Genomic DNA, 27,658 nt, shown 5'->3' on the forward strand with positions numbered 1-27,658 from the left:
TAACAAATTAATAGATCTCAAGTTGGTTGAATGAAAAACTGTCACTTAATCCTTGGCACACAAATTCTCGTCTAGAAAATAAATATTGCCAGGATTGTGGCGCAAATGAATCTAGTAAATTATAACTTCAACTACAACAATATGACTGTTTAAAGCTTACAATAAACATAAACCTGTAACAACTGGGATACAGTAACTTTAAATCAATTGTCAATTAATTTAAGGCTGACAGGGTAAAAGTTTTAGATACACCTTCTCATTCAAACCAGTTTTGAGGGAGATGTTCTGGCTCTGTATATATACACATATGTTAAAACTCCAGATCCTAGTGCATGGTACAAAGAATGACGACCAAAAAAAGCCCAATGCAATCATTGAAACATTTTACATTAAAATCAAACAATTTAATAAGTTATTGCATAGATAAAATACAAAAAGACAGGCTTTTAATAAAATGTCATCAGGTTTCTCAGGGTGAATCGTGAGACCTTGTTATCTCATATGAGCAGACAAGGCAAACCAGCCTTCTCGCTCTCTCTGCTTCTCCACCTGTTGGGGTCAAAAAGAAATATGTTTAAGAGGTTTTAGATTCCAGTGACAGTTTTGGTGAAACTCAAGCACATACATGTTATCTACAGTTTATGTGTGTATGCATGTTTTTGTGCACCTGTGTTTTTCCATCCTTGGCTTCTCCTTCAGATCTGTGCGAGGACACTTCAGAACCAGCAGATCTGCAGCAAGGAGATATAGTAATGTATAATCATGTGCAGAACAGTCATGCCAGTCCTGACTAACCACAGTCATTGTGTTTGTTGAAAAGCTGCATGAAAAATACCAAATGTTAAACAAATTGCAGTACTTTACTATTCAACTGTATTTAATATCGCTTAGCAATGATACAGTAAATTCTTTTATTTTCCACCTTTATCTGTGCTTTTTTTCTATCACATTCATACACTGCCAGAAGAGGCAATTTAGGGTTAAGTGTCTTGCCCAAGGACACATTGGCATGCGGACTGGCGGATCACGAAACCGACTCTACGTCCTGAGTGAGTCACATGCAAATTGAGTTGGTATGTGATACTTCGTACAAGAAATTAATTCAAACTTTCCATTACTGAGGACAGTCTTCATATAAATGTAATGTTTCCATCAGCCACTCAACCTGGATTTATACTCCTTCAAATCGAAACTGCATGTCAGAATGTCTAAAATCAACATACCAGTTAGACGGTAGTGTTGAAGCCACAAAACACTACCGCCACTAAACTCATGTTTATTTCTCCTTGCGTCTGTGTGAATTTCTGAACTAACCCCACGTTTTCGCCCCCACCCAAAGAGTGCCGCCTCACTCCACATTACGTTTTGTCTCCCTGTCTGAAGCATCAGGATATCTGCGGAGCAGCCATCATTCCCCGGCCTGCCTCCGCTCAATATTCTGCACAATATCAAATAAACCTGTTTCTCTCAATTCCCCTCAATCCGTGTCTGCCTGCTTGGTCTGAAACGCACCACCGACCACAAAACATTGAGCGCATACTACACGGAAAAATGGAAAAATTAATTTACAAAACGTCTCATTGATGTGCTCTCATCCAGCCGAGCTACTCACCGCCTCCCACCACCATCAGCATGTGACAGAAACTCCTTTGAAGGCAGCAGCATGGACACCTCTGGACTTCCTCCTCCTTTTGAAAATGATATTATAAAAACAATGATATTTTTAACCATCAGAGGTGATCAGAAAGACAGAGATGTATCAGGTCGACCCACTGACTGTACCTGCTGCATGTGGGCTGAAGGCCGACGTAGGGATGGGGGAGGCAGATGGAGAAACTTTGGATGAAACGTTGTTTTTCTGTTGCTCAATAAGATCCAGTAGCCGACCCCTGGCTGCTGCACTCTGCCTGTTTAGCTCCAGGAGGCGCTGTTCCACGCTGAGGGCATTGGGGGATGTTGTCTGAGTAAGAAAGATGAAACACAAATCCTGTGTTATTGTGGATAATCAACCCTTAAACAGATTACTGGTGGCTGGTTTGAAGAAAAAGTTACCAAATTTGAAAAGATGAAAGAAATCTCTACATTAAGAAGATCAATTTTATTCTTTAGACAATTATGGCATGCAGTAGTGATGTAATCTGTGGAAGAGGAAGACTGGAAAAAATGTAAAGATATTTGAATTGGGATTTATGAATGTGTCTTTGATGCCCATGCAGGGAGACTCACCTGATGCGTCACTTTGAGTCCATCAGTGACCTGGATGTTCTGGCTCTGTCTCCTTGTGCTGCTGGACCCCGACGTCCTCGTCTCTCCGAAACTCTGTGGTGTGAATCTTCCGCTGCCACTGGAACTCCGGCTTCTCTGCTCGCTGCCACAGTCAGGCGATGCTCCGACACCTGACCAGAGGATCTTAGCCTGACTGAGCTGGGCCTTGATCAGCTCGTTCTGTCTGCTCAGCTGAGCGATCTCAGCCAGCAGGGCCTCTGCAGGGAGCTTAGAGCTGAGTGGGTCGGACGACGTCAGTGAGAGTGAGGAGGTGGAGGGGAGGCTGGTGAGGGGGAGGCTGGCGAGGCTCGAGGATGAGGCCTGGATGTCCTCACGAGAGCGGATGTTATCTATGGGAAGAAGCTGCTGGTGCGACGGTACAGGAAGAGTCACTGTGAAAGAAAAACACAGAAGCTTTTTATACCTGATTGAGGAGGGGTTGAAATCAGATAATAACTTCAAAGAACGAGACTGTTACCAGGAATATGTTGCCAGTTGTCTCTCTGTCGAGGTGGGGAGAGCAGGACGGCAGGAGAAACAGAGGCTTGGATTCGCTCAGGAACAGGCGCAGATTCAAAAACTACACCAGTAATTCACCAAAATGTAAACCAGTTATTACCCTTTTACATTACCACACACACACACACACACACACACACACACACACACACACACACACACACACACACACACACACTTACACACACACTTACACACACACTTACACACACACACACACACACACACTGTATGAACCTGCAGCTTTGACATCAGAGGCTTGGGGTGGGTGGGTGTGCGGCTCCAGTAGTCCAAGTCCCCCTATCAACAACAACACCGCGTCCATCTTCTGCTCCAGCTCTGCGGTCCGCTGCTGCAACCCTGCCTGAGAGGAGGCGACAGGGAATGAAAATGATTTATTTGTACAGTTTGGACTCTGAGCAACAAGCTAGTGCCAGACGATGAGTGAAGCTCTGTTGACACCTGCAAGGCGGCAGCCTCTTCTCTCAGCGCCATGGTCTCCGCAGTGAGAGCATCAATCAGGCCCCGCTGCTCCCTCAGCTCCTCCTCCATGTTTTTCCTCTCCTCAGCCTCTTTCTGAACTCTCTCGTCCATCTGACACAGACAGGGGAGAGGATGGTTCAAATTAAACAGATTTGATTTAAGTAATCACTTTGCCTCCTTTATACCGTCCTCAAATCATGTAATTGTTGCTTGGGGATGCAAAAGTAACCGCAGATTTACTTCAAAAGTTGACACTGCATTAATCACCATGCATCAGTTAAGTGACCTTGACAAAAAAATGGAAACAAAGTGACCCGAAGGCGAAGCTAACCTGGAAATGAAGAAGATATTCGAAAAATATAAAACACAATTGTGTGCTATGGAAAGTAGTATCAGAAACCAATTTTTCTTAAAATAAAGATGTATTGGGTACATTTTTAAACACAATAAAGACAAAAATACAGACCCAAGTGAGACTGAGATGACCCAATTTCTTTCTTGCCTTGTCCATGTACATTGAATGTGCAGAATGTACAGTAAACCATCAGTCTATAAGAGAGATGAATGAAGACTCCATTGATCTACTGCTGTACCTGTTTGAGGTGGTGCACGAAGCGTCCGAGGGTGGAGATCAGCGCAACAGAGAATCCAGTGAGGCCTTGTGTTCTGTGCCGTTTTGGACTCTGCGCCGACCCTGGTGCTGTGTCAGGACTCAGAGTATCCAAGTCGGCCTCAACCTGACCCAACATGGCCTGCAGCAGGCCCAGACTAGACTGGTCCCCACTGAGAGAGGCAACGGAGGAGGCACTCAGCTCCGAGCTCTGAGAAATACACTTCCTGGTCCTGCCGGTTCGGCCATTGATCCTTCCTGCAGAACACATACAATGAAAATCAATTATTTTTTTCTTATACGAGAGCATTTTTTTACCTTGTATATTTGTTACCAGAAATTACCTGACTGGTTAAAAGGCACGTCAGGGTTCAGGACCTGAGCAACCAGGACAGACTGTTCCTCCTTGGCTTCCTCTGGTTGGCTCTGTCTGGTTCGAACACGCTGAACAGCCACTGTAGCATTGAGAGCTGAAAAAATATGAAGTGTATATACTGTAGAACTCTGATATATAACATATGTATCATTGTGGAAATATGACAAAAACCCTATATACGTCATCTTCTCACCTGTTTGGTCTGGTTCTCTGCCTGATGTGCAGGGGGTTACAGGAACACCATATCTGTCTCCATGGTCGGAGACGGGACGACAAAGTTTCTGCTTCTGTATCACTCCACCCCGAGAGAGAGCCTTCATTTTTCGTACATTGGCCCTGCAAAGAAAAATGTGTGAGGGTGTAGTGGTGTCAGCAGCATCCTTTTGTTAGTTCAAACTGTGGTGGTTGTGCGTGCGTACGGTCTCTGTTACAGGCAACAGTACCTTTGGATTACATGATACTGTGAACTGCCAGAAGGATATGCATCTTCATCACTGTGGCCGTCCTCCGAATCATGTAGCTCATTAAGAGCCTGGAATGAACCATTCAGCACATGCAAATATGTTATTTATTTTTTAAAGGAGTGGCGGGGGAAAGTTGGTGACGACGTATTGTCCAGTAGCACATCATGAATTTAGAACTTTATCTTGACACACACAGACCTGCTGGTCCATCATAGACTGGCTGAGCAGTGACAGCTGAGTGGGAGGATCTGGTCTCTGGAGAACAGGCAGTTCGGAGTCAGAGTCGCAGTGTGGAGCCATGGTCACACTGGGATGCCCTGTTGAAACACACACACACATACACACACAGACACACAGATTTTTCCTGTCACACACCACAGACAGTGTGTAGTCGCTTCCTGTGCGCAGAGAGGGTGCTGAGAGATGTGGGGGCAGCGGTGTGAAGCCACACGATCATTCACACACTTAATAAAAATAAATGCCAGCATTAATACCTAACCCTACAAAATTTCAAGCATCTTTAGTTTGTATGCTACCAGTCTGCCTGCGGGGAGCATCTCCAAACAGGTCCTTGACCACGGCCATGGCTCTGTCGGAGCGGGCCAGCACATCCTTCAGCAGCAGCTGGTCGGAGAGAACCTGCAGCGTTACAAAAACACCACACTCATCATATCAAACTTGGTACAGGGGAAGACTTTGCACAAGAGTTCTGTTTAACAAAAAAAATCATAGCCACACACCTCCCTGATGATGTTCAGGCTGGCCTGGTCGAGAGGTGCAGGACTCCCGTTGTGTTTGAGACGACGATTTAGAGCTTTCTCTCTCAGATCCCACTGAGCCGCAGCCTTGTTGTGGGACTGGTGAATCTCGTGCCGATGATCCTGAAGCAGAAGGGAACAATGACACAGTTGTATAGCGACTGTGAAAAACTCTCATTTTAATTATAGAATAATCTAGCAGTTTATTATTATAGTTAAAAGTAGTAGTAGATAAAAAATGTAGTTAAAAATTTCAGCTTAAAATGATTCTCTAAAAAACAGAGAAAAGAATGAATAGCTGTGCATTTGTGAAACTGAAATCTATTACCCCCCGACTAATACATTTATTAAAAGTTTTAGTTCAATCAGCTGACTAAATATACTCATGCTCAAGTACTAATAGAGTGCACAATATATGAGATGTGACGGCAAAGATATGCAAACGAAGAGGCAGCATTCATGAACAACACCATGTTCGAAACAGCTCACCAGCTCTGCAGGTGTCAGCTTGTGCACAGACAGGTCATGGACAGTGCTCTGAAACCAACAGATGTGGAGATGATGTCAGTGAATTGCCAAGTGGATAAAAGTTTAACAAAAGGTCTTTTTAAAAAGAGCACCAGAGAAAAAGCTGGTAAGGGACCAGTGATTATTTGGGTCACAAATACGTGAAGTTTGTGAAGAGGTGGAAGAGCACAGACAGATTATACCAAAGTGAAACAACTCAAGATATTAGACTTGTATTGAAAACATCTATTGCTGGCAATCCAGTGGTAATAATTGTTTCTATATGCAAAAAGGTATTGCAGATTACATTATGGGGGGAAATGGTTCAGGGTGTTCTCTCCTCTCAGATGGGCAGCGTGACAGTACAATACTTTACATTTGCTTTAAGTCTATGTACTGTATAGAAGGGATCACTGCTGGCTCAAAGACATAAAGCCACTTCACTGTGATGACCAGCCTCCATGGTTTTCCACTTCCTGTACTCACCACCCACTCTCTTTTGGGAGCTGCTGCCTTCTTGGGACGAACAAGCCTTTTTCCTTTGTTGTGTTGAAGTGGACGGCCCACTCTCACAAACGACATCTGTGAGCGGGCAATATGAAGGGTACATTATTAAGATAGATAGATATATAGATAGATCAACTTCATTTATCCCAAAACTAACTGCTGCTGTAACAGCAGCAGTTAGTCAGTCACACAACACACCTAACAAAATGTACAAAAAGTTAAATATACAACAAAAATTAACTGAGGAAACACGTTGTTGTTTCTTAAAAGTGGCTATTAATCACCAGTACATGTGATCGAAGAATGACAAACTTCCAGTAAGTTGGAACATCAGGAGCTGATAGCTGCTGAGCTCGGATGCAGCTTTGCGGCTTTTTCAGCGTTAGCTTAAATGTCTTTTTGCTACATTGCTCGTCAAAAACCGAAAGAGCACTTACGTTTTTCCTGCCGTGTGAAGCCACGGTGTGTTACAAGAGCGCCGTCGCGGGTGGTTTGTTATTCTGCCACGTTTTAGTTTTGAGAGGTTGACGAAGTTGGAACAGTTCAAAAATCTCCCTCGGCTCGTTTTTTTGTGACAGTTTTTCAACAGTTGCGCGCCACTTCCTGTGCTGTTGCCACGGACGACGCTTCGCCGCTGGGCATGACGGGAAATGAAGTGCTGGTGGCGAACAGGCGGTGAACAAGGAGGGAAACCATAGACTGTATATAAAAAATTAATAAATCACACGAAGGTTAGCCTTTTTTCCCACTGAATTCAAGCTGTACTCCACTTAAGAACACGATCAAACTAGCCCCACCTTCTTTTGAGTTATGCGTATATACCAACTATTACGGTCACAGCGAGTTAGAAGTGACTTCACAATAAAAGCAACGTTGAACGGTGAACGTCCATTCAAGTAACCAGCCAGATGGTCAGTCAGCGTATCCTTAAAAAGTATATGCTGTAATATACAAAGGAATTCTGAAATAAAACAAAACATATGGATATTAAATAATACACAATAAACTAAACGTCATACATAACCTATTTTCCCTCATATTGATTTTAATCACTTAATGTTTCCACAGACCAGTTTCCCATTCAGATTGATGACAGAACCCAACTCCCCAAGGTACCAATCCAATCAGTGCCTGTTCCATAGAAAAAATGGCTGCATCCGTCTGAACTTTTTCAAACAAGATCCACTTTTACTTTTTTTTTATGTGGTTGGGAGAAAAAAAGAAAAGATTTGGGGGTTAAAATGTAAAATTGGATCACTTCTTTCCTCCCTTTCCTCCCCTCTCTTCTTCTCATCAGATGTTTCTTTGGTAAAATCATTTATTAAGTAAGTAACTTATTTTTTTTTTTACTCAGCTCAGCATTTCTACTATAAGGAGGAAAAAGTTAATAGGTTCTTAAGTGGCAGCACCAATAAAACTTGATTAAAACTGTGCACCGGCCATGAATGTTTTTTTTTTCTGGACAGCTTGAAGGGAACAATGCACCAGTTAGATAATATCAGAAGATCCCCTGAAGGACTTTTTCTATTGTGTACAAACTTGGTTGTAAATGAGCTGCAGCCAAACTAGTCACCGCTAGGGGGCAATGTCACCCTGCAAACCCCCTGTTGGCGACGGCAGAAGGGAGAGGGGGGGTTTATCTGAAAAGTAGCAGTGGCAGACTGTCAAAACTCTCGGCTTCTTGTCTTCTGGAAAAACAAAAACAAACAAAGAAAACACTGTCAGGATAATTCAGCACAAAGCTCAGGCAAAGTTAAACTGAATTTGGGGGCAATTTCTCAAATGTAACCCCTGATATTGGATGATGGGAGAAGGTGCGTCTGTTCGCAACTAAATATAACCGGAAACCGAGTATTTTGCCTTCAAAATAGAAGCTCGACTTTCTGAACAATTTAGTAGTAGTAGCCCTCAAAGTTGAAGCCCGACGAGGGCTTCAATTGACAGTGGTGGACGGCAACGATCGCAGCAAATCACAGAAAACACATTTGCAAGTGGCAGTTAGTGCAACCAATTAAAAATCTTAGAAAGATTTGAAATGACAAAAGATGGAGACGACAACTTATAATTGTAAGCTTTAGACTCTCGTGGGGGGCTACTAGTACAGACTGGTACAGATGGACATGCAGGTTTCTAATCGTATATATCATAACTTTGTTTTTTTTCCCTTTACTTAAACAGGAAGTTGAATGTTAGTCCTTGTAACTTGACACTAGTTCCGAAAGTTTATCGCTGTAGTAAAATATGCAGAGGTGCGTATTTGCATCTGACTTTTTACACGCCCCTCGCCCCCTGACTCTGAAATACAGACTGCGCGCCGCAGTTCAATCTGGCTAGACTGGCTGAGACTCGGCCGAGTGACATGTGAGATGCCCAACGATGCATACTGAGCCACGGAAGTTTGAAAAGTTGTCTTTTCGCACGGAGCTCGCGGCGAGGGCACTCGGGAGTCACAGCAGCTGTGCGCCCATGAACCAGGCTGAACGTGTTTGTTTCTCTGCATCCCATTGGAAAGTCATTTGAAAGAGTCAGGAGGAGACTGGAACCGCCTCGCTGCTGTGCCAGGGGAGATCCATTAGTCTGCCTGTGTTGGATTTACCAGAGCTCAGAGGTCTTACACCTGGAATCTGTATAGTTCTTTAGAATTTTTTAACAACTTCAACAGCGTTATTAAGTGATTTGAACATTTTTTGGATAATAACCTGCGCTGCAAAGTCACTTTTGGATGACGTTGGATCGGAATTACGCACGGAAATTCCTCTAACAAATGACAGCTTCCGAGTGGTTTGCTGCTCTCCCACTGCATCCCCACAGCTCCCTCCATCGCACCGGTCAACCGCGTCGCCACCTTCGCTGGGTCGGACGCGGGGAGTGAAAGCCTCACCGTCTCTTCCCGTGCGCCAAAGCGTGCGGCCGCGGGCCACCAGGTCGAGGATGTGGGGAGGAGGGCTCCCGGCGTCTCTAACCGTAATTGTGACACTCCTCCTGGTCCTAATCGACGTGGAAGCGAGCGGGGAGTACTGCCACGGCTGGCGCGACTCGCAGGGCGCGTGGAAAGAAGGCTTCCAGTGCCCGGAGAAGATCGACGGAGACGACGCTATCATCTGCTGCGGGAAATGCGAGCTGCGCTTCTGCTGCTCCAGCACGGACGCGCGGCTGGATCAGGGCAGCTGCGACAACGACCGGCAGGCGCAGGAGCCCGGGACAGAGAGCAAGGAGAACAAGGACTCTAATGCAGGTAATGACCCGTAACCTATTTCGACTATAGCTCCTAACACAAGTGTGTATTAACACAAGCGAGTATTAATAATCATAATCACGCATAACACTTAAAGTAAAGGCGTTGGTACCAAAAAGGGGAAAAGAGGGCAAATAATACTTAATAGCCTATAGTGACCTGAAGGCCTGAATGAGAATAAGGACAGAAGCCTATAATCCCCACAATGTTCATTGTTGATTTATGAAAAATAAATACTTTGTTAATAATATGGTATGTCGTAGACAATGCTTCCCAACTAGTTGCCTCAAGTTTGACTGTATAGCCTCTCTGTTCAATTGCAATCCGGGCCGAACCTTTGTTTTGAAACAGGATTCCAAATCAATATCATAATGTATAAATCACCTTTATACATTAAGTGAGCTGGCGCCAGGCCCAGCGCGCATGCTCGGGGAAGTCTCAAATGTGATATTGTGAAATTGCAGAGCCATTACAAGCTCTGGCCTCCTCTCATGAACCCCCGCAGAGCAAAGAGGCGCATCTGCTGCCCGTCCCGGGCTGGCAGCGACAGCTGCGCACGGAGACAGCAGACTCTCCCTCCAAGTGCCCGTTAACTGCGCTCACAAATGGCACACTGTGCGTTTGTGTTTGTTCTGGCCCGTAACAGTGCGCAAATGAGGGCCGGGCTCAGATCACGCTGTCCTCACGGGGATCAAGTTTGGACTTGACCGGATCTTGGACAGTGGCTGGTGGAGGCGCTGACAGCTCTGTTCATGGAAAAAAAAAACCCAACACAAATGGCGTTATGTATCACTTCCTACCAGACTCATGGAGTCCCCTTCCCATCGTCAGGCTGCTCCTGCAGCTCCCCCTCCACTGCAGCCTCTCTCCATGCTCAGATCTGCTTTATGCAGGACACATATTCATTCATAAAAAAAACATATACGCTGCACTTAAGGGAGGCTCAAACGAAAAGCAACATATACTTTCCAATTTATATGGTGGATTAGGTGACTATACTAACTTTTTTCCCCTTCAAGCCTGGCACCCCATTCATCATTGCACACATTCCCATATGTTAACCATAAAAGCCTTTTGGAAGCTGCATCATATCTCAAATAAACATTGAACAACTTGATAGCAGCACACCCGGGGAAAAAAATAGAGAGCAAATAAACTGTACATCAGAGGAAACAGGCATTGCAGGCGTATTTCAAGATCCCCTTGGAGAATATGATGTCTTCTTTTGGACCCGCAGCTATAATCTGTTATTCGCTCAGACTGTAATGCCTTATCACTGCAGGAAGAGGCATATACATTTCATTCAGTGGCCTCCAGCCAAAATAACTTAAAGAAAAGCAGCTTGTTCCTCACCAAGACAGGGGAAATTATTCTTTCTTTTTTTCAAGCTAAGCCAAGCTCAGTTTGTGCCTTTCATTCATTTTTCATATGCTTGCAGCTTATTAATCATCCGGGAAAGATACACATTGCAATGTCAATGGATAGCAGGCAGGAAATTATTAATGTGCTCGACATGAAGGAACATATGGTATTTAGGAACAGAGGAATGCCCATGGGATGTGGCCAGGGGAGAGTCTGGCCAGTCAGGCCAGAGACTGTGCCCAAAACAAGAGCTTAGGGGAGGGGGCTGCTGCTGCGGCAGCATGGCTGCCACAGCTCAACTGCAGCAACAGGTGTGGAGGAGTGACAGGGAACAATAGGAGGGCTCCAACCACCATGTGTTCATGAATGTGATTTCTGTCCTCAGACAATCACACGTAGCTTGAGGCAAAAAGAAAATTGTATATACATTTCATTTTAACAGAAAATCGGGTGCAAGTGAATTTTGACTTTCGGATTGGGTTTTGTGTTATTGTTATTTAGTCAAGTATAAACTTGACTATAATACTATGTTATGCTACTTTGTGCTTCACCACGACATTTCAAAGGGCAATAATGAATTGTCTTATGCATTTATGTATTTACCAGATAATCTCAGCGTGATCAAGATTTCTTTGTCAGAGAGACCTGGTTACAGTGGATAAAAAAAAGAAAAACAAACAGTCAGACGTAATAAATAACTTAATATTGGTGGTGCCTGGAGGATTATAATTCCACCAATGTTGAAGATATCCTGACTTTTTTTCCACTAGTGTCACCATGTGTACCGTGTACAGCCTCACAGAGTGGCTAACTTGGCTACAGTCTTGTTTTGTTTCTTCTTTCCTCTCCCACTTAATCAGGTCACGACCTTCCAGATGTATCTTATTGAAATGACCCAAACCCAAGAACTGAAAACCACTGGACTAGGCGAAATGTGAGGAATTGTAACCTCAGTAACTGGTTATGGGTTGGGACACTATATAGAAGTAATTCCGGTCAGAGAATCATGTGGAAATATCAAAAACTATCTCCGTCCCGACTCGCAACAGCGAGTGCTTATATACTATATAATAATTCATCAGTAACGGGCACCATTTGCTCCACAATGAGTGCGATAACTTTTGATACTTCAAGTGCATTTTTTACTGATAATGCTTTTTCCGAAGTATGCGTACGAACGACAGGCTTTTACTTGTAACAAGCTGTTGCCGTATCAGTTTATGGGAAGGGTCTGAGCACTTCTCCCGACACTCTGCATGCTGAACTTTATATCCCCCCCCCCGCCCTCCTCCATCACTGATTTACAGTACAGAATTTTGGAAAGGAGGTCCACAGTAAAAAAAGAAAAAAGAAAGAACCAACATGAGAATGAGTTTTTGCAATTACTAATCCTCACAATCCATGCAGAAAAGGGGAGTGGAAGCAGGGATGTGGAGGTGGAGGCCATTTAAGTACAGGAAAAGGGGGCAGTTAAAGGCTAACTGGGACATTTCTGCTCTTGTAACTTACACTGTACGTTGCCCATACAGCGTTCCCGTTAAAACCTGTTAGCTATGACGTATACTGGTCTCCAAAGCTGACACCGCTTTCTTGTCAAAGGGGAAATGGGTCAAGGTCCTGTAGCTTCTTTCATGTCAGAGTCTCGGCCTCTGTGTCCTATGTCACCTGGACTTAGCGCCGCGGCCAACGAATGTCCTCCAGCTCTCCGAACAGGCTCCACACAGTAATCCTTTTTCGATACCCCTGCTGCTTTTGATAAGCACTTTTGAAAAGTTTGTTCGAGGCTGCGTAGATGTGTTTCAAAGAGCACAGAGACAAAAGGAAACCGGAGCCAGTTGCCACCTCTCTCTCTCTCTGGCATACAGTTACAGCCTCATAACACATAAGCACATTCAGAGCAGAAAATAAGTACGGCCCAAGGGAACAATGAAGCACAAGCGGGTCACTTATAACGTAACGTGGACGTGACCGTGTTTGTGCGAGTGAGCATTGGAATGAACGATCGAGGAAAACACATCAGGAGCGACCTCGTCTCACCTGTCACCCCCGTTTTCTGCTAAAAACATTCACTCTGTGCCTTTGCAGCGTCGGCAAAAGGTTACAGTCGGTAAAACAACATGATTTAAGGGAGGGTCACTGTGGGTCGTGCTTCTGAGTTGTTGTTGGAGCATCTCCTGCTCACTTAGCAAATTTACAGACTTGAAATTGAGATCTTCACGTATAAAAATGTCAAGACTTTTACCTGTTCAATAATGCCTCTGCTACAGTATTTGACCTGGCAAATGACGCTGGTTGGTGGAGCAGTGATTTGCTGTTTTTTAAATTAAAGTATAGGAAAGGTCAGTGAGGAGGAATTGACTTACCCCTTTGATTTAATGTAGCTGAATGAGCTCACATTCAGCTACATTAAATCAGTCAACTTTAATGCCCTTCTTCAAGCAGAAGCCAAGCGCCGTAGTTCAACTCCAGTAAATTTACTTTCAAAGGCTCGGTTGTAAATAGCTACCGAAAAAGAAGGGTCACAAATATCTGCTGGCAGCACGGCTTAAGAATGTCACCCGTGCAAACACACACACACACACACTGGTCTCTGCAGGGTCGAGGAGGCCGGGGACACAGCAGGGTGCGCGGGATTAAAACAGATCAAAACAAAGTTAATAACTGCTAATGAGAGCCCGCGGCTCCCTGGGGACCCAAATCCCAGTTTACCTTTCATTCTTCCACTGTAGTCCAAACACTCTTCTCTGCTCAGTCTTTTGTCCAACTGTCTTACCCAATCTCCACTCACGTGTAGGAGCTTTGCTTGTGCAAGGGAGCAAGAGAGAGAGTGTGTGTGGGGGGCGGTGTTGCTTTGAAGCTTAAAGTTCGATTTATAAGTCACTCTTTGCCACAAAAACAGGTTATTTACTGTCAATGTGTCTCCTTTTGTCTCTCTCTCTCTCTCTCTCTCTCTCTGTGTAGTACCCATCTATGTGCCGTTCCTGATTGTGGGCTCGGTGTTTGTAGCCTTCATCCTGGTGGGATCTGTGGTCGCCGTGTGTTGCTGCCGCTGCCTCCGGCCCAAACAGGAACTATCATCAGGAGGAGCGACAGGAGGCGGGGCGAGCGGCGGGCGCCTCTTGGAAACCATCCCTATGATGGCCAGCACTTCTAGAGGCTCCTCGTCCCGCCAGTCCAGCACAGCCACCTCGTCCAGCTCCTCCGCGCCGCCGGCCGCACCCCGCCCTGCTCCCCCTCAACTCCTGCGGGCCCAGGCCTCCTGCTGCCTGCCGCCCGACGCCAGTGTCTTTGTCAACATGCCCACCAATTTCTCGGTGCTCAACTGCCAGCAGGCCACCCAAATCATGCCCCACCAGGGACAGTTCCTGCACCCGCAGTACATTGGCTATGCCCACCCTGCACAGGCCTTCCTGGACCCTACCCAGGGAGGATACAGGCCCCTCCAGTCCCCGTGCCCTCCTCCCACCGGAGGGTCGAGTGTCACCAGTGACCAGAAATACCCTCCAGTGACAGTGTGATGAGGGGCCAGCATGCAGACCACTCTGCCACTTTCTTGTGAAGACTAAGTTGTGAAGTTTAACCTGTGCGGGCTGCGCCAGAGAACCTTTGGGGACGCCGCCAGAGTGGAAAAAAGAAAGGCAGGGAGTCAAACTCACATGAAGGACTCATATAGCCATTGCTGGCAGCAGGGCCTGCCTTACTATTGTGTGTGTTGTGTGTCTGTTTAGTGCGTCATACGACCTCTTGCCAAGTTGGAATGAGCTAAGCTCAAGTCTGTGGATGGGGCACGATGACTGCATAAACAATTTTCTGTCTTGATGCAAAGATTAAACTGCATATTGGAGAGTTACACTGCCCAGATGGGTGGTAATGCACAGCTAACTGCAGCTCAAATTAAGACCGTGCATGTGTTTGTTTGCATGTGTGTGTGTGGGAGAGTGGGGGGAAAAAGGTTTGTTGGCTTGTATCTGCTTGAATGAATGACGACTGGCTGATTTACAGCGGTGGAGTGTATGAACAGTGGTTTTATTCACCTAAAACAAAACAAAAATATGACCACATGCTGTGTTTATGCCATGTGCACGTGAACGGTTGTGAGTGGTTTACACGATAGTATTTGTGTTGAAAGTATGAGGAAAGAATGAATGTGAGAAGATGTTTGTGCTGTACATGTGAGAGTTTGGGAGCGAGTGTGTGAAGTGTGGAGGGATGTGGTCGTATGAGTAACTGTGAGTGGACTGTGTGTAATGGGAAATGCAGGTGGTGCGCTGTGAAAGGCAGTTGCGAGTCTCCCTGCAGACCATTTAAACTGTAATGAAGTGAACACAGCACACAGACTGTGACGCTCCACCCTACTATGCGGCCTCCCTCCTGCCACCCAAAAAGAATAAACACAACCCCCCCCATCTGAGCGGAAACACACGGACACACAAAAAAAAGAAGACAAATTTTCACGTGGGGCCCGGCCGTTAACGTGCCCGACTAGTGCGAGTTTGTGACGGAGAAGAAGTGAGAGGCAGCTCTCTGAAGATTACAGTTAATTATACAGCGAAAAATAACAAATGCCCCCCTTCACTTCTCTCCTGAGAGAAGTGTGTGTGTGTGTGTGTGTTTGCATTTAACACTCCCACAGTTCCAGGGCAGAGCTCTAGGGCAGCTTTGAGTCATTATTTTCCACTTAAGAAAAGGCACAGAAATGGCAGTTTATCGGTTGTTAAGAAATGAATAAATAAAAAAAAAACCCTGAAACCTGCACATTTCCTCAGCCGTCCTGCTGTTGTGCAGTTGGTAACTCACAAGAAACAATGACATGCAACTTGAGAAGTGTGTCTCGACTGAGGGCACAGCCTGAGCTGTCCCGCTGCAGTAATACCCAAACCATGTCCGTGCACCTCGTCCCTACTCCCAAGCACCAGTGACCGTGAGATGCAGTGGGCTGCTTGTGTGAGTGTGACAAAGTGTGAGCGTCTGTCAAACGGTGGATGAAATGTTGTATGTCCGCCTCTGTGAAATACAGTGGTTTGATCCAGGAGTGACACTTTTCATATGAATTCAAAAAAAAAGGTAAAATAAACAACTTTTAACAAAACAGAAAAACACGTGTCGAGAACTTGAGTTTCAGTGTTAAATCACAGTCCACTTTTAAAACTATTAGACGAGCAAGGTTGTGTTTTTAAAAAAAAACGAATTTTGTGTCCCTGTTGTCTCTCCCAGGGACCGGTATTTACACGCCAACACTTGGGAGATGAGGTGTGGTTAAAAAACAACAATTCTTTGTGGTTCGCACAGAACAGTATGTTGAAATCTTAATCTCCCCGAAACGCTCGCCTACTTCAGTTGGTGGAAACACTGATTACACACGTTCAGAGAGAGCTCGAGGACAGAGCCAATACCTGTCACATCACCCGACATACGCGCAGAGAGAGAGCGAGCGAGCGAGCGAGGGGGAACAATAAACCACAACAATGGACAATTTAAAACGACGACGATGCGGAGGTAACGTTTTTGGCAGGCTCCCCCAGGGCCTCGTCTACGGTAATGTGGAAAGCTGCGGGGGCAGGGCCGTTGGGGAGCCACTGGGGAGGAGTTGAAAAGCATTAATTGGCTCCCTGGCTCCTGCTCGGCTGCGGCCCGATGGATTCTCCATACCGTAGCAGCTGTAGCTGCTTGGGCTGGGCCACATCCAGGAAGGTGGGTGGGAAAGGGATCTCCACTTGGACTCGGGTGTCCAGGGGCTGCGGTGTGCATTAACGGGCTAAGGGTCTATCTCTATTAACTCTCCTGAGCCTGGAGCATGAGCGGCGGGAGAGGTTTGATTCCTACACGTCTCACGTACAAAGCAAATCTTTTCGATCCATTGTAAAAGCGTAAAAAAAAAAAAAGGAAAACAAACCGTAGCCAGAAACAACGCCACTTGAACGCCCAAGCAGACGAGCTTACAGTCAACAGACGGAGACATTTGGTCAGGCCATGGATTGATTAGATTTAATGATTAGGACTCAGAGTGGACAACCCCCCACTCCCACCTCTTCAGTCTTGCATTCCTGAAGCAGAGCGTCCTCAACACAGAGCACACAACACAATGGACTCTACATTCGGACAAATCCTAGAGCCAGAAAAACACACGATCCAGGCGATAGTCTCAATCGCATCCCTTCTGTCTGAATGCCTACTAGCACTAGTTCAAGTAGAATATTCCCTCTAAGACGCGTCTCAACATATGAATACAAAAACAGGCATTAATGTACAGAGACAAAAAAAAATATAAACACATACAGATTAATGTTGACTTTAATAATAGAAAAAGAATGGGAACAGTCCAGTAAAGAGAATCCAACATAACTGAAGGAGGAAGCGCTAATGCCAGGCTCGCTGAGTCTGTCAGCTGACGATGCTAGACGGACAGCATCGGGAATCACAGGAGCGGTCAGATTTAAACACAGGAGAGACAAGTTGGAATTTTTAGTCGGTTTTTTCCTTAACTGGCTAGGGCGAGGAGATGGGGCAGCAGAGGAGGAGGAGAGAAGGGGAAGCTGCCGAGCAGCTAGGAGATGGAGAGATAGGAGGAAATGTATGAAGGGAGATAAGCAGGAGGAGGTCCCTGTGGGGTAAGGAAGGGTTTAGGGTCCAGTTTGAGGTGTGCGTTCCGCCTCGGTGCAGACCTGCAAATCTTGGGTACCACATTTACATGCCTAAATCACTTTCGCACTGATTTCACTATGATGTCCCTATCTTTGGGAATATTTAGAGTCTATGGGGGGTGGACGTCAGACCATGTAGGGGGGGTCAGCGGTCAGGCTCCCCCGTGAGAAAATGTTGTACCTTTCAAAGTTAAATCCATCTATCTGGTGAACTTTGATAGCAATTTAGGAGGCTAGATCTATGAAGAACTTTTTTTACTCTTACAAACAGTTGTGTGCAGTAGTAAAGAACTTAACCATAAACGCAAAGGTTGTATGGATATGAATGATGATCACCACCAAATCCATCCTCACAATTTATGTGTCGTATGGACACTGATGACCCCCACCCACATACTATTACACAAAAAGGGGGAAAAGTAGCTTCTTTTTAAAATACTATTTTTTGCAAAAAAAGACAATAACAGCAAAGAACAGTTAACTTTAAAACTAACATAAATAGTGAACTGGATTCCTGCAAATGTCAGTGTCAAATATCAGCGACGCGAAATGTGACTAATCACGTATTTGCGTTGACTTTGTATTAATCTACTCGCACGAATAACGTGAACGCACCTTTAGAATTGAGTACTGCACGTGCATAATTGAACCGGAGACGTTATGATTAAATTCGCAGGAGTAACCAGCTTCATTGCGTAATTTACAATGACAAATTGTACTTTCGCCTAATTTGATGTCAAAAATGCGTGATTGGTACGAAAAATTGCGTGCGGGTTGGCTGGTCTGCCCAGTGGCATCTCTGTGGCGTTTGGCAGTGAGGCTTGTGGGTGTAACGGGACGATGTGGGTGCAGGGCTCCGGTGGTCCTATGCTTCTCTCCCTCCCCTTATGAGGAATTCATTTGCGTTTACGTGTGTGTCTGTTTATTTTGATGTCCCTCCCCCTTCCGCGTCGGCATGTGGCAGCGGGGACGAGCTGAATCAACCTCACGAGCGAGATGATAGGGAACAGTAGAAGCTAACACACGCCCACACACACACACACACTGACGGACACACACACACACATGCACTCACAGGTGTGCCAATGCGTTCGAACATACATGCACAGGCAGATACAAACGCAGTAGATTGCGCACACACAAACACACACATTAACACACAGTGGCATGATCCAAACCCCAGTCTGAGTATACAGGGATGAGTAGCAGTCTGAGTTTGACTCGTCATGTCTGTGCATGGATATGATTGCTCATGCCTGTGCAGCTTGTTAAAAGTTTATTCTGTATATTTCGGCCCGGTCCCCTCTCCCAAGTCAGTCCTCCGAGCGCCAGCAGCAGTCTCCACGCCCGACCGCGACCCCCACCCCTGGCGAGGGGTCGGGTCATAGTTCCAGTAAGGCCACAGCAGGGGTGTCGATCACCCAGCGTGAGGGTGTCACTCAAGTCTGTCTCTGCTGTCACCTCGATAACCGTTGCTACGGTGAGCCAAAGGTCTTGGCCAGGGGTGGGACTAGAGGCTGGGGCGCAGGCGGGTGGTGTCGTAGGAGCGCACTACCTGGGACTGGGACACCACACCGTGCTCCTCCTGAGAGAAGGCGTAGCCATCTGCAGAGAGAGAGAGAGAGAGAGGAGACAGATCAAACATGATGAATTCTGGAGTGACAGGAAAAATATCAGCACTTTTAAGTATGGCAGAAAATTTAGTTCAGTTCTAGTTGAGACTACTACCTTTGAGGTGTTGGATGTTGTCGACCAGCCATGGATTGGCCACTTCTATTAGTCTTTGTGGATTTTTAATATTATCAAATGAGTGTGTGCTGTGTGCGAATGAACTTTTGTGACGTCAAACACATTTAAAAAACTAGAGGGAAAGTTGCAACGGCTGACGGACGACAATTCGGTTCGGTTACTACACAAATCAGTTAAATGTTTCAGCTCTAGACTGCACTAATATGTAAAGTACAGGGGTTTCCATTTCACTGCTCACTTCGGTCTTGGACAAACGTGGTCAGAATATTTGGAGTCAGTGTCTCCTTTAATCAGTGTTTCCTGGACTTCTTTGGGAGGAAGCAGGAAACAACATCGCCTTCTCTCACCATTCACTACATGCACTAGCGCAGAGCTTTGAAATCTTTTTAATATCCATTTTTAATATCCTGTACACATACGGGAATAGATTCAATTTAGTAAATATCGATGAAATAGAGCTGAACACTTCCTTTTCTTCTTCTTCTTCTAAATCCTCTTTATACTGTAGACAGGGTTTTTAAAAAACCTCTTGGTTTTGTTGTTTCTACATTTTGGGGGGGGGTTTCTACTCACATCATACAGTAGCAACAATAATGAGTGACAAAATCTAGACATACATTATGGCCAGGGAGATACACAAATTAGTCTGAGGTTGTTTCAAAGTGGGCGAAATCAGCCTTAAGTCGCACAGTGAGGCAGGACTTTGATTACGCCATGCAGCCCACGTGTTTTGGAAGGACACTCACGTGACACAGTCTGCTGCACCGAGTTTGAGCGTCCTACACTTGAAGGTGTTTTCCTAAAGACTCTTGTCAGCAGATGGGCTCGTTCGTTCAGACTGCGGAGAGAGGGGGGGAAACAGGATGAACACATAACCACTTGTTTACAGAGAGAATCTCCACTACGAACACTACTTCACAAAACCGTCACTGGCTACTGGAGAAGAAAAAAAAACGTTCTAATCAGCGTGCGTGTTCCGAGCCTTTTGTCAAGAACATATTTCTGGAGCTTTCTGCGGAGATCGTTCTTCAACCTTCAAAATGTCCTTGAGCAAAACGCTGCAGTGTAGCAGGCGAAAAGTGAAAGTCTCCTTCAGGACTTGCGTGTACTGCAACACACAGATCAATAAGTCAACAAGACCTAAGTGGACTTAAGTCCAAGAAAGTCGGTCAGTCGGTGGATTTGACTCTGACTGCTTCTGACATTCAATTTAACTCAACAGTAATTCAAAAACTGCCTGCGGGGCAACAGGACGTCCACAGTCAACTATTCCTCACTCCCCGCTCCCCAACTCCCCCCGTTCCAAGAAGAAGACTGGATCCTCTGTTCCGAGACCACACGCCGTCACGGCTCCTCTCCTCCCGTGACCAAAAATAACTAAGCCTTTTCCAGGTTTCGCACACAAACGCACGTATGCACCAACACCACTTAAGTTCTTCTACTTCTCTCCAGTCACATCACCGTCATCACAGCCATTAAAGCCCTTAGAGAGAGAAACGCAACACTTGAATCTTTGATTGCCATGTCAGGTGATCTTTTGCCAATTTCGTCTGGAAGTCTTCGTATTCATTTCTTATCTGTCATGACGGAGCAATAAATTCACACAACAGGGGTTTTCGCTGGCACTAAAGCAGCAGGGATGATGATCAATGGAGTAGTTATGGGGGAGAGAAAAAAACAGCCTTCCTGAGTTTAAATTTTGAAGCAAGCAGTTAGGAAATTCTACACACTGTACGTGACTGTTGGGAACCTTCACTGGAGGGAGAAAAAAAAAAGGAGGAAAAAACACAGGGGGCTCTGAGGTTTGTTCAAGAAGTCTTTGGCCAAAAAAAATGATGTCTGTTAGAGAGATGACAGCGCTGAGTATATGATAAAAGACAAAACGGTGCTTGGACAAACAAATGAAAGGCTCACGCTCGAGTACGACTCAAGTTGAGCTTTCTACTCCAGTGATGTTTCATTCCGACTACTTTTCTGACTCAAAACAGTCCAAGGATGTGCTCCGTTTGAACTCCCCCCCTCGAGACGCCCCTGTGCTCTACCTTTTCTCCCCTTTCCCATGCCTACTCCAAGACCTCCCCTGGAACTACAAACACAGATGTGCTCTTTTCCATTTCGCTCAATTTCCTTTCTGCCCACGCTTACTTTTACCTCTCTTAATCTAAACGGAGAGAGGGCCCAAGGATCCTGGATTTTGACCCAGGGTCAGTTGGGACGGGGCCCCGTGTAAGGGTAAGGGGGGGCACTGTGGTTACCCACTCAGCCCGCCACAACCTGAAACATACCTCAGACTTGTCCAGCTCCTTTCAGGAACCAAAGCTGCTCTGAGAAAGCTGCTTGTCTCGGTTGACTCACGTCTGGCGCATTTTATATTACAGTAAGACATAACATCAACTCTTTGAAATCCACACTAGAAAAAAAAAGTGTTAAAAAAGTACTGGGATCCTTCTGGGATACTGGGAAGTATTCAAACATAAAACTTAATGTAACTTTTTTATTGTTATACTGATGCATTTACATGTAATCACCATTTTAAGGGAGCTAATTTAAACATAATTTAAAAGCTGTTGGGTCATTTTTATCTATTAAAAACATATATTTTGGATCTGGATCATGTTTTGTATTTGCAAAATGAAAATATGCAAAGTCAAATAATAGTAAATCTGTCAAATAAAGGTAGTGGAGTAAAAAAAGTGCAATATTTGAAGTGGAAATATGATCAAACATAAAATAGAACTGCTCAATTTACGTCAAAGTACCTCAAACTTCCATACAGTACTTGGAAAAGTGCACTTCCAACACTGCAGGGTTAATGGTCAAACCACTTTACGCCTACATACATACTGTATCTACAACCAGAAAGTGAACATCGCAATCGGTTCTACGTCTCTAAGTGACACCACACACACACACACACACACACACACTAACACACACACACACACACACACACACACACACACACACACACACACACACACACACACACACACACACACACACACACACACACACACACACACACACACACACACACACACACACACACACACACACACACACACCGAGGCTAAGTCACAACAAGGGAATTACAGGCAGGGTCCAGTGAACACACACCAGATTTGAACAGCAGCTCAAATTGGTCCAACTTCGGAGCAGAAGCAAAGAAGGGGGAAAAGAAAAACACGGACAAAGGAAATGATCAAAAATGATACTGTGAACAAAGGGGAACGATTGGAATATAAACAGAGAGAGAGAGAGAGAGGAGTGAAGTGAGATGATGTAAAAAAACAAACAGGCGAGAGTCACTCCAAAGCAACTCGCAGTGATACACACAGGTCACGTGAGGTGACAGAAACCCAGGAACTACCTCTGTGAGCTTGTGACAGCTCCGGGTCTACGGCACCTCGGCCTTGGCTTTGGCCCTATGGACGGCGCCACAGGGGGAATTAGGAATACTGTTTAATTCATACACACAAAAAACATATTACCTATATACAGTTTTACACCAGACCTGCACATGTAAATACTGTGATTGTATGAGTACTAATGGCATGTTCGTGAAAACTGTATGGAGTCATTCTTCTCTAATAACCCTTGGATAAAACCTGCATCAAAAATCATGTAAATCAAGTTTTGTTAACGAGAACAAATGATTGATGATGCAATAAAACTGGATATGAATGTAAGTGGGGTCCCATGGTGCTTTGCAGAGTATTTAATATACCTGCGGCCGCTGGCGTCCCTCAGTACAGCTGCTCCTGGGTCGACGGCCCGGGCCTCCAACTCCTGCACCTCCTCAAGAAGAGACTTCCTCACGGTGCGACGTGTGCTGCGGCGGCGCAGAGAAATAAGCTCATCAGACCCAACGGAGAAAAGTCTGAGTGTTTTACTTCGCAGACACAAAGTGATTCATAATACGAAGTGTGCGTAAGTGTTGACACAGACCCAGTATGAGTTTGTGTAAACGCCTCGGTTCAATGGGCTCCGTATGGATTTTTCCCACGTATTTATATTAAATGAGTTCTACTTACGCAGTCCAGGCGAAGTCTTTGAGTAAACACGCAGCGGGCACCAGGACCAGGCCCAGCCAGAAGTGCCAGCACTGCATCACCCTGCCAGCCTGCAAATGACGACACACAGCCTTGATTTACTTTGCTCCTGTATTAATCAAATTTAGTATTAAGTCCTTTTTTTTCTCTCTCCCTGCAACGCGCACAGAGAAACATGGTAAAGACAGAGCCCAGTGCGAGCCACGCGGAGCATAAAGAATCAGGGTAAGCCAAAGTTGAACAACCCTGATGTAAGCCAAACATATTTAACAGCTTTCTCACAACTCTGCATCCGCGCCGGTAAACTGGATTGTGCACGGTATTCCCACAACAGAAATACAATGCCTCTCTGATGCCAAAAGATAAAGATTGCTTGCAAGCAACCGCACGTCCGCCCTACCTGTCTCTGCAGCTGCAGCCGGCACTCACCGACCTTTGACCCTCAACATCAGTCAGTCTCGGGGGATTAATCATGCATCTAACCACTGTCTCGATCCGTCCCTCTGTCTGTCTCCCTGCTTCTCACTCCCACACGCCCCTTTCTCCCGTGGTTCCCTCCAATCTCACTCTTTCACAACTTCTTCTCATTATTAACGACTATCTTCTTGATGCTTGTCCTCGCCTGATCCTATAAATCCCCCCCAGTTTTTTCTCTTGATGACGCAGTCTCCCCCCTTTTGGCTATATCTGCAAGAGCTCTGCAGTATTTCACAAGCTCGTCTCTTTGTCTCTAGGCCTGAACCTTTTTAATTCAATAGTCGCAAACTCTTAATGCGCCATGACGCGCTTAACTACAACTTTATCGCCTGCGACATATGCTTCCTGTGTCCTGCGATTGGATCCAGAGATATATAGACAATTTGGTTCCCAGTGGAAGCAGCAACACGGAAATTTAATCGGCAGCTGGAATCACAGCCACAGTGCAGATGATCCACGAGCACCAACGCACACACTCACCGTGTCTATCCACCCAGTGACAAATAACATATCGCACAGTCTTCATACGCTGTGAGGACGGAGGCAAGCTACATCATTTGCACCGTTTTCTTATATCAATAGAAACAGACTGTTGGTCTCCACCACTTTACAGTCCACACAAATCACACATAGCTGGACACAGAGCATTAATTCGGACATGTACAAATTTGCAGACAGTTTTTCTGAGAAGAACTATACAGCTATTTTTCATTAACCGGTCCCCCGCGGACAGATGGGAATATAGATAGTAAGTGCATGGAGAAATAAGAGAGGTAATAGGGTAGTTAAGAGGGACGTTGGAGGGTTGTGGGGGGGTGGTGGTGGTGTTCAATTGTCTCTGACCATTCCCCAGTCGGACTGAGCAGCTGCAGAGATATTTGACCGCATTCCTGATTTCTGACACAAATTGAATTAATGGGCTGAGGGCGGTCGAGACGGCCCCTTTCCCTTCCCCAAACCACTCAGAGGGGCACCTCACCTCACCCCTGCATTTATCCCCAAACTCTTAAAATGAGTCTCTCAATCAAGGGTGTCTCATGTGTACTTTCCTCCGCCCCACTGGACCCTCATCACCAGCAGTGGCAGCAGCAGCAGCCCACCCTCTTGAGTCAACACTTCCACAGAGGGCAGTAAACGACCGGGGGCTCGGGTGACACGCAAGCAGGTGCGGGAAGCCTGGTGAGAGGGGCAGGAGGGGCATAAATCTCCACCGGGGGTTCCAGCAGTGCCGACGCGGAACACCCAAGAGGTGAGTCTCATAGGCGCCATGTATTGGAGACCAAGAAGAAGGGAGGGGGCAGGTGATGGAGGTTGCAGAAAAGAGATGTAGAGGGGGCTGGGCTATTTTAACCCCCAGCGCCCCCCTGTTACTGAAATGAGTGACACATGTCTACGCAGAGAGAGAGACAGAGGACTTGCCTGGCCCAGCATGTCAGGGGCGATGGGGATGGTGGGCCAGATGGCTGAGTAGACGGCGAAGAAGACCATCCAGAGCGCAATGCTCCCCCAGACTGCCAGGTGGGAAAACTACAACAGAGAGAGAAAGAGGCACAGGACAGAGGTGGTGAGGGTGGAGATTAAGACACAGAGAAGAGAGACAGCCTGAGGTCAAATAGTTTACATACAGCGCATCCGAAAATAGACAACCTTTCCCTCCCTCCTTCGCCTGTCTTCATCCCGCTCGCAGTGATCTGCTGTAAGTGGACACTGTGTGAATTCCAGCGGGACCCTGCTTCATTACCGCCAGGCTGTTGTGTGGACAGCTGAACGGACAAAGGTGTCAGTGCCCTTCTGTCCAGCCTGCCAATCTCTCTCCCTCTCTCGTTCCTCTCTCTCTCCTACAGTAGCAGTCAACAAAACCATGTCAGGGCCCGAGCTACTGTCCCCTTCAACTCTACACACCTCTAAGTGTGAATCAAATGTTCGGTCAGATTTTTCGTTTTGTCATTTTATCGTTCTGACCAAATCATTCCTTGTTTACCATTTACTATTATTGTTGAGGATCCGGGAAAGGGACGCCGCAACTGCAAGAGCTGACTTTGTTCATCACTGTTGCTGCTGTAGCTGCCATTTCTCGCTGGAATTCCATGTGCCAATTTGGCGAGCTAGTGTGCTTTAAGAAAATGTACCATTTAAAAGTGGATCTTAAATGTAACTAATTACTTTTTATTTATTATTATGTCTCTGTATCTGGTCATCTCACTGATTTCTGATTAGCTTATCTGCCTTGAGCAGTCATGAGCAGTCATGACATCCAATCATTTTCCGTTTTAGATAAGGTTTCGAGGAAGTGTGAGTTTTTAATCAACATTTGGACATTTTCCTAGTTTTATAATCAGCAGATACAGTTCATATATTACACAGTGGGCAATAGGAAAAAAGAAGTCAGCCCCAACTGTTTGGAAGAAGAGCTGCGAGCAACTGAGATTTGAGAAACCACAAAACCTCGGCACCAAGATCAAGGCAAGCCGCACCTCTTTCCGAGCCTCTCCCGACGGAGAATTGCATCTAGACCAGGTTAAATTAAATCCTCACCCTGAACACCTAATGGAGTGGGCCCCCCTCCCCCTCTTTATTTATCAATGGTTGAGTAAAATACAGCACATGAGGTGTGGCATATTAAGAGCGTGTTAATGTTCCTTACCCTGGTCCAAGCGGTGGTTTCCATTCCAGCTTTCAGACACACTGTGACTACCACATACTTCACATGCACACGCACGCAGGCGCACACAGGGGAGAGAGGGAGGGAGTATAAAAACAAAACAGAGAAACAGGATTAGCGCACTGGCAACTGTTGAGATAATAAACGTTAATGTCATACAGTAAACTCAGCAATGTCTGCTAAAATATTCAGGACCACCACCGGCAATCTACACACACACAAAATGAAACACCGCTGACATTCACATGAGACTGTAGGCAGAAAAGTGATAGCGAGACTGCGAGATGGAGAAGTGAATAGAAAGAGGTGATGGATGAGGAGGAGAGGAGACACACTGGCTAGACAAGACGAGATTAACTGGAGACTCAGAATGGCTCGAAGGAAGCTGCACATTGCCGGTGTGTACACAAACACTGTGCAGATGCAAAAATATAAACACATCTGCACGCCAAAAGACACAGAAATAAAAAAAATACAACACAAACAAGAGTAGACATAGAAAATACAAGTGAGATGCTCACCGTGTAGACCATGTTTCCTACGAACAGGTAGTCGTTTCCCTGACCGTTCGGGAAGGGGGAGTCTGTGGGGGAACACGCACACGCAGAGGCCTCATGACAAAGTGTTGCCATCCACAATAATAAACCGTCATTACTCCAGCGAGTCACTTACCGTGCTCCAGCATTTTGAGTGGAAACCAAAAGAGAATAATTGAATGAATCAGTGCGTTGATACAGTGTCCCCAAAACACCTGAGAGACAGAGAGAGAGAGAAAAATGGGGGAGAAAAAAAGTAGAAAACAACTCAGTACACATTTACGCCACCGCAAACATGAAAACAACAAAACACACAACTTCCACTCTGTTCTTGCCATCTTGCCTGTGCTATACAAACACACGGTTGGGTTGCCGGTGCACCCTCCAAAATGAAAGACTTCCTTATTCTGGCCCTATGAATATCATTAGGGGGTTGCCATGGAAACATCCCAGTC

The 27,658-nt window shown here is 45.7% G+C and overlaps 3 protein-coding genes across 11 annotated transcripts in view; 1 reads left to right on the plus strand and 2 right to left on the minus strand.

The window, feature by feature from the left end:
- Positions 1-368: 368 nt before the first annotated feature.
- spice1 (spindle and centriole associated protein 1) lies at positions 369-13,916 on the minus strand. 3 transcript variants are annotated; one of them, XM_047329946.1, is made up of 19 exons: positions 7,287-8,164; positions 6,927-7,188; positions 6,469-6,564; positions 5,965-6,012; positions 5,458-5,598; positions 5,254-5,356; positions 4,916-5,034; positions 4,697-4,785; positions 4,447-4,589; positions 4,222-4,347; positions 3,861-4,135; positions 3,247-3,378; positions 3,022-3,148; positions 2,744-2,845; positions 2,227-2,657; positions 1,783-1,960; positions 1,613-1,688; positions 668-731; positions 369-549 (listed from the first exon to the last, which is right to left on the minus strand). In XM_047329946.1, exons 3-19 carry the CDS (start codon positions 6,562-6,564, stop codon positions 493-495), a joined length of 2,307 nt encoding a protein of 768 aa, XP_047185902.1. In that variant the 5' UTR covers positions 6,927-7,188; positions 7,287-8,164; the 3' UTR covers positions 369-492. The 3 variants fall into 3 exon arrangements, with proteins under 3 accessions (XP_047185902.1, XP_035475690.2, XP_047185901.1); XM_035619797.2 differs by lacking the exons at positions 6,927-7,188; positions 7,287-8,164 and adding an exon at positions 13,796-13,916; XM_047329945.1 differs by having other exon boundaries at positions 6,927-8,772.
- LOC118291501 (protein shisa-2) lies at positions 8,815-16,183 on the plus strand. Its single transcript, XM_035619802.2, has 2 exons — positions 8,815-9,724; positions 14,048-16,183. Exons 1-2 carry the CDS (start codon positions 9,421-9,423, stop codon positions 14,602-14,604), a joined length of 861 nt encoding a protein of 286 aa, XP_035475695.1. The 5' UTR covers positions 8,815-9,420; the 3' UTR covers positions 14,605-16,183.
- Positions 16,184-17,359: 1,176 nt separating this feature from the next.
- The window catches only part of atp8a2 (ATPase phospholipid transporting 8A2), a 48,377-nt gene continuing 38,078 nt past the window's right edge, over positions 17,360-27,658 (minus strand). For all 7 annotated transcript variants that reach the window (XM_035619791.2, XM_035619794.2, XM_035619792.2 and 4 more), the window contains 8 exons: positions 27,340-27,418; positions 27,189-27,250; positions 26,650-26,706; positions 25,425-25,532; positions 23,511-23,599; positions 23,204-23,308; positions 20,223-20,314; positions 17,360-19,332 (listed from right to left, as the gene is read on the minus strand). In XM_035619791.2, the coding sequence (XP_035475684.1) occupies positions 19,238-19,332; positions 20,223-20,314; positions 23,204-23,308; positions 23,511-23,599; positions 25,425-25,532; positions 26,650-26,706; positions 27,189-27,250; positions 27,340-27,418 (687 nt within the window). In that variant the 3' untranslated portion in view covers positions 17,360-19,237. The remainder of the gene's footprint in view (positions 19,333-20,222; positions 20,315-23,203; positions 23,309-23,510; positions 23,600-25,424; positions 25,533-26,649; positions 26,707-27,188; positions 27,251-27,339; positions 27,419-27,658) is intronic.

The sequence above is a fragment of the Scophthalmus maximus genome, chromosome 21 (genome assembly GCF_022379125.1).
Source record: "Scophthalmus maximus strain ysfricsl-2021 chromosome 21, ASM2237912v1, whole genome shotgun sequence".
Classification (NCBI taxonomy): Eukaryota; Metazoa; Chordata; class Actinopteri; order Pleuronectiformes; family Scophthalmidae; genus Scophthalmus; species Scophthalmus maximus.